General features: G+C 48.1%; 1 protein-coding gene across 2 annotated transcripts in view; it reads right to left on the bottom strand.

The window, feature by feature from the left end:
- The window catches only part of LOC143123738 (engulfment and cell motility protein 1), a 61,067-nt gene that overhangs the window by 8,600 nt on the left and 39,646 nt on the right, over window positions 1-12,821 (bottom strand). For both annotated transcript variants that reach the window (XM_076285029.1, XM_076285030.1), the window contains 2 exons: window positions 2,811-2,974; window positions 871-983 (listed from right to left, as the gene is read on the bottom strand). In XM_076285029.1, coding sequence (XP_076141144.1) covers window positions 871-983; window positions 2,811-2,974 — 277 coding nt within the window. The remainder of the gene's footprint in view (window positions 1-870; window positions 984-2,810; window positions 2,975-12,821) is intronic.

Raw genomic sequence — 12,821 nt, 5'->3', positions numbered from 1 at the left:
AGGAGGCAATGCTTTCAGAAGACAGGGGGGGAATAGAATTAAGCCGTCTCCTCCACCATTACTGGGATCGATTCACGCACTTCAGAGCAATGAAAGCTTGTCGGAGCCTTCTAGAGAAAGAAAGAGCAAGAGCAAAAACGAGGGAGAATAAAGAGAGAGAGTGAGAGAGAGAGAGAGAGCGTGCGAGTGCAAGAGTGAGATAGAGCCGAACAAAGACGTGTGCGTGCCATTCTAAAAAGGTTTAGTCTGTGTAGCCATAAAGACGCGAGACAGGAAGATGGAAGGAGCCATCTTCGCAATTAGGGAGCTTTTGCAGCACGGAGCCATAAGAGCCGCGCTCCTGCACCCGTTCCCACAGCGGGGCGAACAAAGACAGATACAGAGAGAGAAAAGACAGGCAGAGTGCTGAAGAAAAGGAAGACGGAAACAGAGAGAGAGAGAGAGAGAGAGAGAGAGAGAGAGAGAGAGAGAGAGAGAGAGAGAGAGAGAGGAAAGAAAGGAGTGAGGAGGAGAGAGCATTGTGAGATGAGTGAAGATCAGGGTCATACAAGAGGCCGAGTGTGGTGGAGGCAAGAGGCCCAAACAAAGAGAGTTGTAGAGATTACAGAGGGAGGGGGAGTGCAGAGAAAAGGGAGAGAGAGGGAAAAAAAATACATATAACCAATGGGAGAGAGACAAATAGAGGGATGAAGAAAAAGAGGAGGAAAAAAGTCTGTATGTAGTATGTCTGTAGTATACCTGTAGCTTTGGCAACAATGACTTTTATTCATTCACACTATGAGAGAGAGAAGGATGGAGAGAGAGGGATGGAGAGAGAGGGAGATAGAGATAGAGAGAGAGAGAGATGGAGGGATGGAGGGGTGTGCTTACCTTGCCTCCTGCGGCTGCTGATCTTCCTGAAGCAGGTGCCATCACACAGGCGGTTGAGGCGCTGCTGCTTGATGAGCTCCATGATCTCCGGCTGGATCTTCTCACGGAGCTCACTGGGCATAGAGGAGACAAGGGTGAGACTCATACAGGCTCATTCTAACACACACACACACACACACACACACACACACAGCACAGGCACATACACACAGGCACGCATACACACACACACACACACACACACACACACACACACACACTTCACAACTTAATCCACTTCAGAGGATAAATTTACTGTTTCTCCACTCCCCCGTTTCACAAGCACACACACATATTTATCTTACTGCGCTCTGTTCACCAGCGAGGACAGAACAAATATAATTTCAGAATACATTACAGCATTCAACTACTTCTTCAAATATATAGTTATTATTCTGTTCTATTATTCTGCAGGAAGCTGGACTTGGAATTTATAATGGAAATATGTACTTGTACATAGAAACACAAAGCAGGGAGTGCTAAATTTTAGCACATGTGGACAGCCCAACTGTGCCTTATTATCAAGAAACAAGAAGCATAAGCACAGTCCCATGCGAGTATAATATACTGTATGCACATGCATTTGGATGTATTACATGTATATGTGTATTAGTATGGGTGTGTATATGTATGTGCGCACTGATGCTTGGATGTGCGCTAACGTGACTGAATTATGCATAGCCTTCATAACAAGGCATGGCACACAACCCCTGGATAACAGCGTTTCGGTCATTAATGGGTAGTGCATGGGTAGCTGACGCTCTCGTAAAATCCCTTCTTTCATCTTCTGGAGTCTTCTATCGCTCATCTCGTTTCTGCTTCCTTATCCTCACATCGTTAATGAGAGCGAGGGGAAAGGCTCGTTTCCCCGCATTACGCGACGTCCTCATTAAACGCTGTGTTTCTTGTGGAGATTTACGAGAAGTTTTGGCCTCTTTGCACCCCCCCCCCCCCCCCCGTATCTTCACATACCATCACAGTGAAACGAGTCAGAAAACGACAGTCGCGGTGTTCTTTTTAAAATATCATTATATCAAACAGTGTGCTTCCTCTCATGTTTTATAGGTTCTGTAAAAAGGACACAAATACCATCTCATTTTTTGCTGTGGATATTTTACAATAACTCCATAAATGAGGCACACTTTATTTCTTTATTTTACACCAAGTAAATAATTTAATTATCCTGAAGGACATCATTTACTGAAGGTCAGACATAGCTTTAAAAGGGTTTGATCATCAGTATCACCTGTGAGCCACTGTGCTCTCCCCGCTGCCCCATTGCCATATCTGTGGGCAGCCCCCTATGAAGCCCTAGACCCAATTTCCAGTTTGTGTGAGCAGGTAAGAGCTTAACATCTTGTCCCCTCTGGGCCAAAAAGTCGAGAAGTGGTCCAGAAAATAGAGCTGTAATGGGGACTCCTTTTAGTGTAATGAGACCGGGGTAGTTGAGGGAGAACATAGAGTGGGAGACTCCATTGGGGGAAGTGGGGTAATTTCAGCTTATTGCCCTCTGTCTCCACCTCCATCTCCAGTCATGAGTGGAGGGAAGCAGGTGGGCTGTGTTGAATTAGAGAGGTACACCTACCCCTCTCAACCTGCTGAGGCTCATAGGGAAGTGGGTGGCTCCACTTTATACAGTCGTTTGAAACTTGCTCTATGTGCTAATCTTATGGGTGGCATGGACAAACATGGGCAAACATCTGCAGACTATGATGCAGAGATTTGGTTCCAATTTGATACCGACTGGGGGGGGGGGGGGGGGTGGAGTGTGTTTACTTACAATACATAAGAGCCTAGAGAATATATCTAAACCTACATGCTTTGTACATACATTTTATACAGGCATGGATGTGTGTGTGTGTGTGTGTGTGTGTGTGTGTCTATGAGTGAGAGAGACTCACAGGATGGGCCTCGACTGGAAGTCTTCCTGGTTCATCCTCTCGGACTGGCGGATCTTTAGGATCTCGGTGTAGCTGAGGTTCTGTAGGCGGCTCTTGAACTGGTCCAGGGAGTTAGGCTTGACCGTCAGCGCTCGCATAATCTGCTCTCTCACCACCTGCATCACCTGAGAGAGACGGAGAGAGAGAGAGAGAGAGAGAGAGAGTCAGATCTTTCTAAAAAACAACAAGCAGCATGACCACACATCATTTTTGTGTACCACGAGATCATTAGCTGTGCGTCATGTAAGACATGTCAGAAAAACAACAGTCTTTGGTCAGCCACTTGCACCTACTGACCCACATAAGGTCTGTTTGGATCTGGTACCAGATAAAGAGTGATTGGGGAGGGCTGAAGAGGGACACCGACACTGATGAATCTATCAAGGCGCTTAAACAGCTACAAGGGGTTTATTTAGCTTTTATTTACAAAAGCTCATGTTCAGGTCACACTGTGGCCAGCTATGACCACAAAATGTCCCTTTGCCCAGGAGAGAGAGATGGTCAGACACACACACAGATTATCCACATCCATTATCCTCAATGCTACTAAGATTCTGTTAGAGCACAACCGAAGTAAACACTCAACCTTCCCCACAAAGGACACATCATCCATCAGTAAGTTCCTCATCAGAAACATCTGAAGGCTCACTGACACTGCTACTCTTTCTGAAGGACACCTCATCTGTAATCCAGTTCCTAATCAGGAAACCTCTGAAGGCCTCCAACAAATTAGTGCAGCTTTGAGAACTCGTCTGTAAGAGCCTCTAAAATTCTTCATCTGCCGCTTTTACAGGAAGTACAGAGCAGATGAACTGGGTCCAGTAGTCACAGGTGTTTGATTCCACTCCACTTTCCCCAAGCTTTCCTCCTCTTCATTTGTCTTTCTGTTCATGTTCACTCAGTTATTGCTCTTTTCAACTCATTTAGTTCATTCAGTGTTCTTTTTTCCCCTCAGCAGTTTTTCACCTACACACAAACCAGCCTGCTGAGTTTCTGTCAGCTTTCATTTTCCTTCAGAGAAGCGCCTCGGCATCGCTTAGCAACCATGGGCCACAGGGTTGATATTCTAATAAGCCGTTTGGATGTCAACACTGTCAAACACATCAACGAAATTTTCAATGGGAAATATCGCACATTTGTAAACACTTTGAGAATTCCTTTGAACACAAAGCTCTAGCTTCTAAAGCCTTTTAACAAAGCTTTCCTGTTGTCTATCTATCTGGCAAGGACGTCAGTGTGCGGCTAACAGCTATGCTAATGGCTTGTGTGCAAACTAGGAAGCAGATGGAGAAGCTCTGTGGTATTCCGTGCTAGACTGGCCAGCGCGACTGGGAGGAAGAAGGCAGATGGTGCAAAGCCATTAAGAAGCCTCAGATTCAGCACTTCAGCTCTGCTTAGGAATGGAAGAGTGGCCCCTCTCCTGTCATCTACCATCAGAACCAATGAAGGGAAGCAAGGCTAACTATCCGCACTGCATGTAGTGTGTACTCTGGAAGGCTAAAGAATAGTGAATGCAAAACCCTGGTGAATGCAAGACCCTGCATCTCCGGTAGGTGTGTGAGCATGTGTATGTTAGTGTGCACTCTGGAGGAATCAAGAATGGTGAATGCAAGACACTGCATTTCTGGAATGTGCGTGTTTAACCCTTTTAAAAATGGTGTCCACTACAGAGCACAGAAGTATATCTTAGTTGAAATTATAGAGCAGAAAATGAAATAGGTCCAACAGTCATTTAGCCAATTGGTCTTGCTTGGGCTTTTAGTTTTTAATACTTCATGCATCAAAGGGTTAAGTGTGTGCTTTAGTAATAGTAGACAGCATATTACTCTGAGTTGTGCTGTGGGTAAACTCCCCCGCACCTCCTTGCCATTGCACCCACCTCTCAAGTGAGAGAGCTGGTATGGATCTATGCTTCCCGTGACGCAGGCTGCACGTCTTTGTTTGGAAGATGAAGCTCCCCCCAGAGACTGGGGCTACTGCTGCTCAACAGACCATTGGCTCAGACCCCTCAACCCCTCTATTCTGGTTCAACCAGCTAATGGCCTCCTTATGGCTTTATGGTTCACTCTCTGGAGCCCCATCCACCAGCCCTTTCTCCTAATGGTAGCAACCCCCCCCCCCCCCCCGCCCTCCCCTCCCTCCAAACACACACAGCCATCTCCTTCCAGTCTAAACAACTGAGCTGGTCTCACACACACAGTGCCATGCTGAAACACTGAGCCAGGTCCACACACACACACACACACACACACACACACACACACACACACACACACACACGGTACAAGGCTGTCTCATTGTCACACTCTCCCTCAAGTCTCATCTTGCTGGCAGACTCCAGGGTGTGTGTGGTTATTACAGGGTGTCAGCACATCTATTACTGAAGAAGATGAGCCCAAATCTGATGGCGAGGGAGGGGTTGGGGTTGGGGGGTACAATCCCCCCTCTAAAAACAGCTTTAAGCATTGGCTTTGGATAATCCCCTGTGCCAGTGCACCAGGAACAAACAGCAGGGGGCGAGAGGGAGAGGGAGAGGCTGCAGCTCCCAAATTAGGAAACAGGGGAAGCCGCTACCACAAGACCTTAGAGACATGGCTCATGGCCCCCCCCCCCCCCCCCCCCCCCACACACACACACCCCAAACTAAGCCACTAAGCCACGCTGCATTGCTGGAGCCACCCCACGGATGAGGATTTCACGTCTGATTACACAGCTTCATCCAAAACATGTCATTAAGCTTACGCCAGTGACTGAGGCACTCGCTCACACACACACGCACACACACTCTCTCCCTCATACACACAGACAGACACATACACATACACACACACACACACACACACACACACACACACACACACACACACACACACACACCACAGTGTGACCTCAGGCCAACAAACAGCGAACCGACAGGCAGCCAGTGGACCGTGCTCGTCGATAGCCGGTTTGTTTACACTTAATGAGCTCGAGACTGTTAAAATCGCATCTTCTCCAGACGTCTGAGCACGTCTGAGATGCTTGTTTACTGGGAGGCATTTTTATAGGGAGGTTGTCTGTACAAGAGTATTTCTAAGCAAGGTGCTAGTCAGAGATGTCCTGACGAAATTAAACTGACCACTGATGTCCACAGCAACCAAATGCCTGTACTAATTGACCAGAACCATGAAGCATTTGATCTTATGGAAAAACTCTGATAACCAAGAATATTAGCCAATGCTTATTGACTGATCCCAACCTCCCACCTTTCTTTTTCTTCTCTAAAAAGCAAAACAAAACGAAACATAGGACTGCAGACACTGTCAAGTAACATGCATCCAGCTCACCAGATCTTTGCAATTGACATTTCTGAGTGTTAATTGGTCATTAATGGCTGTGCTCCATGTGACTGTAAGACTGGTATGTGAAGACTGAAACTACCTTGTTTCAGTCATCTTTAACCAGATGCTTTGACTGAATAAGTGTCCTTCTAGTTCAGTTGATGTATCTAAGCAAGTGTCCTTCTAGTTCAGTTGATGTATCTAAGCAAGTGTCCTTCTAGTTCAGTTGATGTATCTAAGCAAGTGTCCTTCTAGTTCAGTTAATGTATCTAAGCAAGTGTCAGTCTTCTGTCCTTCATTTGGCATTCTCTGCCAGTCCCTTCCCGTTTGGCTCCGGACTGCCAATCACACCTGATAACCATTCAGCATGCTGTTGCCCACGGCAATCAGAGCGTGCAAGATTTATCGCAAGAGCCTCACGTCTTTTTCTGTCTTTTTTTTGGTTTTAATTATAGCCTCGTTCAGCTATCCATCATAAATTCACACATGTGCCGTCCTCCGCCCCCCCATCAACCCCCGACACACACACACACACACACAGCCCCATACACACACTCAGCCCCATACACACACTCAGCCCCATACACACACTCTCTCACACACATAATGAAAACTCGCATTATTCTCCTCCTACCGTTCCTAAAAGTCTATCAACTGTGGCTGGAGTGGGAGGGTTCATTATTTACCAAGGGACAGCGGTGACTTTGGCTTGACTTTCCTCCATACTGACAACTCTGGAGATTGAATGACATATAAGCCTTTACCCAACAGCACACACTCCTTCACAACAACTCCACAGTTACTGCCAGTCATACCACCTCAAAACACATCACATCCATCCTAAAGCCTGATTTGTGCTCTCTTCACATACGAAAATAGATACGTCCCATTCAAACACTGATTCATTTTGTCTGTATCCGTATTTAACATTGAGCATAAATGAGCCTTTATTGTGTTTATGTACACTGGGATGGAACGGTCAATTGATGCTATGCAGTACAAAACACAATATTCCAAGACTTCAACGTTTACGTTTACTTCAATGTTACGTATCTGGGTAAAACATAAATCCACACACTGCAATCGAATAATTATAGGAATGCTCAAGTCTCAGTAGTGCACTTCCTTTAGGACCATGTGGTACTAAAGACCCCCCCCCCCCCCTCAATCTCCACCCGTCATGAAAGCACTCCAAAGCACCTGACGAACCATGGCTGATGAGGAGGCCTCTCAAAAATCAACACCCTGATGTCTGCACACAGACACAGACACAGACACAGACACACACACACAGCCTTCCTTCAAGTCCAATCAGTCATCAGTGTGGTGTCCATCCAGTGGCTGGCCCTTGCCACACAGCACCGAGCCACACGCTGGCAATCGTCCATGTTGGTGGGCGGGCGGGCAAGCAGTTTCAAGGGGGGAGTGTGGGGGCACTCAAGCTCCCTCCCAAGCGAATCATCACGGGTGGAATCGACAAGCATGTACTGTAACAACCATATCAAAAATGGCCGTGTCCACTTCACACGTGTCTCCAGGTCCCCCTTCAATTCACTCCCTTCTCCTCTTTTTCTCATTCTTTCTGCCTCTATACATACTTCTTTTTCTTTCTTTTTTTCTTCCTTCATTTTATTCCATTCTTTCCTTCTTCTTCACTAGTCTCTCCTTCTCCCTATCCTTCTCTCTCTCTGACTCTCTTTCTCTCTCTCTCTCTGTCTGTCTATCTCTCTGTCTCTCTGCTGCTGCTGCTGCTTTTAGTGACTCACTCAGCGGGCTGCCCACTTGCCTAAGTCTGCTGCTGGGGCTTAATCAGGTGCAAAGCAGGAGGGGGGGGGGGGGGGGGCGGCATCCTGACTCACATAACCACACACTCGCTGTTATGCTAATCTAGTAAAAAATAAAAATAAATAAATAAATAAATAAAAAACACCACGCTCACCCACAGCCTCTACTGTCAATTAACAACGGCTCACTTCAAAGTTCAGGAAGCGGAACCATTAGCAAGAAAAGAAAGGAAATACAGATATACAGATGTGTGCACATGTGTGTGCGCGTACACACACACACACACACACGAAACAAGGAGATGTGAGGTGCTATTTTTAAATGCACAGGCAATTTAAGCAAAAGAGAACTGAATATTCCCTTCTGTTCATTGACAGAAAAAAAATACAATAATAAGGCTGTTTCTGTTTCCCCATTAATTTATTGAATTAGTAATGACTCGCTTGCAAATGAGACAGAGCTCCGGCCTTGCTGGTCAGCTCTGTGTGAGTGTATGTGTGTGTGTGTGTGTGTGTATGGTGACAGGTGTTACCTACAGGGTAATTGGACTAACTAGCACTATATGTAACCAAGATCAATAGACCGTGGCGATGTAGTCTCTGGTCAACTCTTTGACACCAGCTCATAGTAGCGCTCTCTCTTGCTCTCTCTCGCAACAAATAGTCACTCGCCCATGCCAAGGTGTGCTCTCAGCTGGCAATGGGATGGCATCTATGCTCTGCTGTGGGTGTCGGCTTGGTTGCCACCGCGGGGAGGGGAGGGGCGGGGGTGGGGTGGGGGAGGGGGGTTTGAGTTGTGATGAAGTCGCGACGCTGCCATTTTTAGAAGCATGGCGGTGCATGGGCATGCAGGCCTTATTTTTTCATTCCATTTTTCTTTTTATGTCTCCTTCAGGGAATTACTGAGCAGAAGACAAATGGAAGCCCTGGACTCACCAGGGAAGCTATTGATGGAGAGGAGCGAGGGAGAGTGTACAGACTAGCACATCTATCTGCAAACACACACACACACACACACACACACACCTTGACTGAATAGAGCGCTAACACCACACTTAAGCACACACCACAAAGACACACTCAAACACCTATACTTCTTGTGCCACACGCACACAAATAGAGGACACAAGAACAGGGGACATGCGCTAACCAAACGTATCTCTAACACAAAACATACACACACAATAACGGTCTCTTTAAGCATCACAAAAAAAGTATCAAGGCAAACAGATGCATGAGCTCATGAGCATGGTGGTGGATATTAACCCAGGTGGATCCAGCAGTAGGCAGAGCTGCGAGGTGAGGCTGCTCTTTCTGCTAGTGCTGGTTTCTGCTCTGGGCTTAGAGACTAGTCTACCCCTTGGGTCCACAGCAGAAAGCAAAGAGGCTCTTTCCTCTTGTCTGCATTGATCCCACCTACGGCACAGGCCATTGCACCCCCACACACTAACTCACCAACACAAACACACACACACACACACACACTCACCAACACAAACACACACACACACACACACACACACACACACACACACACACTCACAAGGCCGATACTACCATGAAGACACTTGCAAGGATGCACGTATACACACACACACACAGCCAAACAAACACATGCCCTCCCACACACACACACACGCACGCACGGATGCACACATGCATACAAAAGTCTGCAAAACAACCACACCAAGCATGCCTGGGGGGCCAACTGCACCCAGGCAGACGAGGAGGAAGAGGGGAGATATAAATAACTCGTCTGAGAGAGACCCGGCCGGCGCAAAATCCAATAAACCAAGAAAATTTTATTTTCGAGAGATTCACGTGATCACGATTTTCCATGTATTGATTGGTACTGGCAGGCGGCCTCCCCAGCAGAGAGAAAAAGAGTGAAAGAGTGTGAGAGAGAGAGAGAGAGAGAGAGAGAGAAAGACAGAGAGAGATAGGCATGCTGTGCACCCAGCTACCCAGTGGGTGAGTGGCAAGGCCACAGCAGCTTGCTAGTGTACGCCAATAACGAGCTTGGGGGATATGGAGTGTACGTACGGAGCGTGCTCACCTGCACCGTTATTCTCCCGCTAACGCTTTTTACAGCTGTTGCTTTTTTATTATTAGCATCCTCCTGCTCTCTACAGGCTTTGGCAACGCAGCATGCAAATGGATGCTAATAAGACCATGGTCAACTTGAGAGAAACATGAACAGAGACAGTGCGTGAGAGAGAGAGAGAGAGAGAGAGAAAGAGAGAGAGAGAGCAAGGGAGAGAGTGAGAGAGAAAGAGAGCAAGGGAGAGGGTGAGAGATCCAAAACTGACTGAGAGATAGCTAGTTTGACAGAGGGAGGGGGGGTACTAGGGGGAGGCTGGAGCTTGGGGATGAGAGAGTGAAAGTGTGTGTGTGTGTGTGTGTGTGTAAATATGAGAGATGGTGAGGGAGTGTGTGTCTGTGAGTGCAGGAGTAAGGCTGTGTATTCTTTCTCCCTCCCTCCCTTTCTCTCCCTTTCTTCCTCTCCTCCTCTCGCTCTGTCCACTGATGCTGACATATCTTAGAAAGCAGCGATCAATGAACTGAGCCCCGTTCTTCACCACAGCCATTCAAAGCCATTTCCATGAGCCACAAGATGGACAGGCCCCCCACCCCCATCCCCTCACCCAATACACACACACACACACACACACAAATAGGAGAACGTGCAAATAAGAGTTGAGAAGGTTCCACCATCGTGGAAAATATGCCTTAATGCAGATTCGGTCAGGCAACCACACAAAGAGGATTACGCAAATTACTTGTGCTTTTCTACACATTAGGTTACAATGAGATTGTATAGTATCAAAGTATAGATAGATAGATAGATAGATAGATAGATAGTTAGATACTTTATTGAACCCCAAGGGGAAATTCAAAATTTCCCCAGGGGAAATTATAGTATGGCAATTGCATGGATTCTATACAATGTTGTAGCCATGGTTATGGTTATTTAGTAGTGGGGTAGAGTATTTACTTTGCTTCCAATGTTAAGTTCATCTGACTGCTTTTCACCAATGACCATCAGTAACCAAGACAAGCTGTTCTTTGAAATCCCCTCCTTCAAAATATTTGCGTTGCCCTGGTGTGAGGTAAAATTGTGCATGCATGCATGCATGCGTAGCCTGTCTCTGTTTGTGCGCGTGTGTGTGTGTGAGAGGGTGTGTGTGTGTTTGTGTCGAGCATGCTGCCGTTTTAATCGCTGGGGGGGGTTGCTGAAAAGCTGCCCCTAACCTTATTAGGGGTGGGGGGGGGGGGCCTTCTGCCCAACGCCAAGCCCTTCATCCCATCTGTCTGCCAGCAGCACCTCGGCTCTCCCCATCTCACCTCGCATCGCATCCCAACCCCACGCAACACAGCGCAGCTCAAAGTCCCACACCGCATCCAGGCAACAGCACAAACAACCTTCCTCTATCCCTCTGTCAGTTTTCCTCTCAACTCACTCACTCAGCCAGCCAGCCACCACCCCCAAAGACACGCACGCATGTACACACGCCTGCACACACACACACACACACACACACGCATGCGCACACACACACACACACACAAAGCTCATGCTTACATGTTCCTCCTCTCTGCACTAATTCACTCTCCCTCTCTATCAATCATCAATTCAGAACAGCTTGATGTCCCTCTTCCCTTCCATTTCAATCTCTCTATCCCCCCTTTCTCTTCCTCCATTCGGAGTGGAGGACTCCCCGTGGTACTCACATGGAATGGTCACCTCCATGGTTACGAGCAGCTGCGCTCCACTCCACTCTCCGCTGGCGTCCGTCGGCAAGGAGGAGGAGGAGGAGGAGGAGGGGGAGGAGGTGGGGGGGTTGAGGGGGGGTTATGGAAGCGCCGAGGTGGCTAATGTGAGAGCTAACGCTGGCTAACGCACACACACGCGCCCGCACGCCTATATGCTAAGAGAGCTAGCGGACAAAGCTGTTGCACTTCTCAGCGGAGAGAAACAAAAATGGAGAGATTAAACCAACGGAGGTGAAGCAAAAAGAGCCACAGGCTGGGGAGAGAGCGTGCAGTCTCTCTCTCTCTCCTCTCAGCTCATCCCTACCGCGAGCAATTCACCCTCTCTTTCTCTCCTTCTCTCTCTCTCTCCCTCTCGCTCGTTCTCTCTGGCTGGTTTGGCGCTCAGAGAATCGCTGTCTGGGAGAAGGGATCGGCACGGCGGCTCCGCTTATGTTGATTTGTGCGTTTCAGCCGCGATTGGGCAGACGCGGCCGTGGTCTCAGCCAATCAAATGCGCCAGAGGAGGAGGGCTCACACATGGGGGTTGGGTGGAAGGGAGAAGGACAGAGGGGAGGGATGGAGGGAGGGAAGGAAGGAGAGATGGAGGGAGGGATGGAGAGAGGAGAGGGGGAGGGGAGAGAGTCAGAGGGGGGGGAGGGGAGGCAGTGAGAGTGGCGGCAGAGGGAGCGGAGCTTAGACGGGAGTTCAGCTCTGGCTATACTGGGCTGAGAGTGCCGCTCCACTGTGCCTGGCTGGGGATGGTGACGGGGTGGAGGCAGTGGAGGGTGGAGGGGGGGCAGGGACCACTGCATCCCAGCCGAGGCTTGTCATTTTGGGCTTAGTGGGAAGAGTGAGTGGGGTATTTGTCGCGTCCAAGTTCTCTCATACACACACACAAACACACACACACACACAAAGCACAAAGACTTTCACATACTCACAGGCGGACAGACACACAGGCTCACAAGCAGCAAACACCAGACGTTTCATCTTGCCGTGTATAGGCAGGGGTAGCAGCGACTGGAAGATGGTAGCCATGGCAACAGGAGAAACGTGTTTTTTTCTCTCTCTCTCTCTCTCTCCCCCTCTCAGAATTTTCTGCCCTGGGAGCAACA

The sequence above is a fragment of the Alosa pseudoharengus genome, unplaced genomic scaffold (assembly GCF_046254945.1).
Source record: "Alosa pseudoharengus isolate Yale_2024_CS ecotype anadromous, Long Island Sound unplaced genomic scaffold, YU_APseudo_1.1 YU_APseudo_1.1_scf_145, whole genome shotgun sequence".
NCBI classification, from domain to species: Eukaryota; Metazoa; Chordata; class Actinopteri; order Clupeiformes; family Clupeidae; genus Alosa; species Alosa pseudoharengus.
This window is presented reverse-complemented; position numbering and strand designations above follow the sequence as displayed.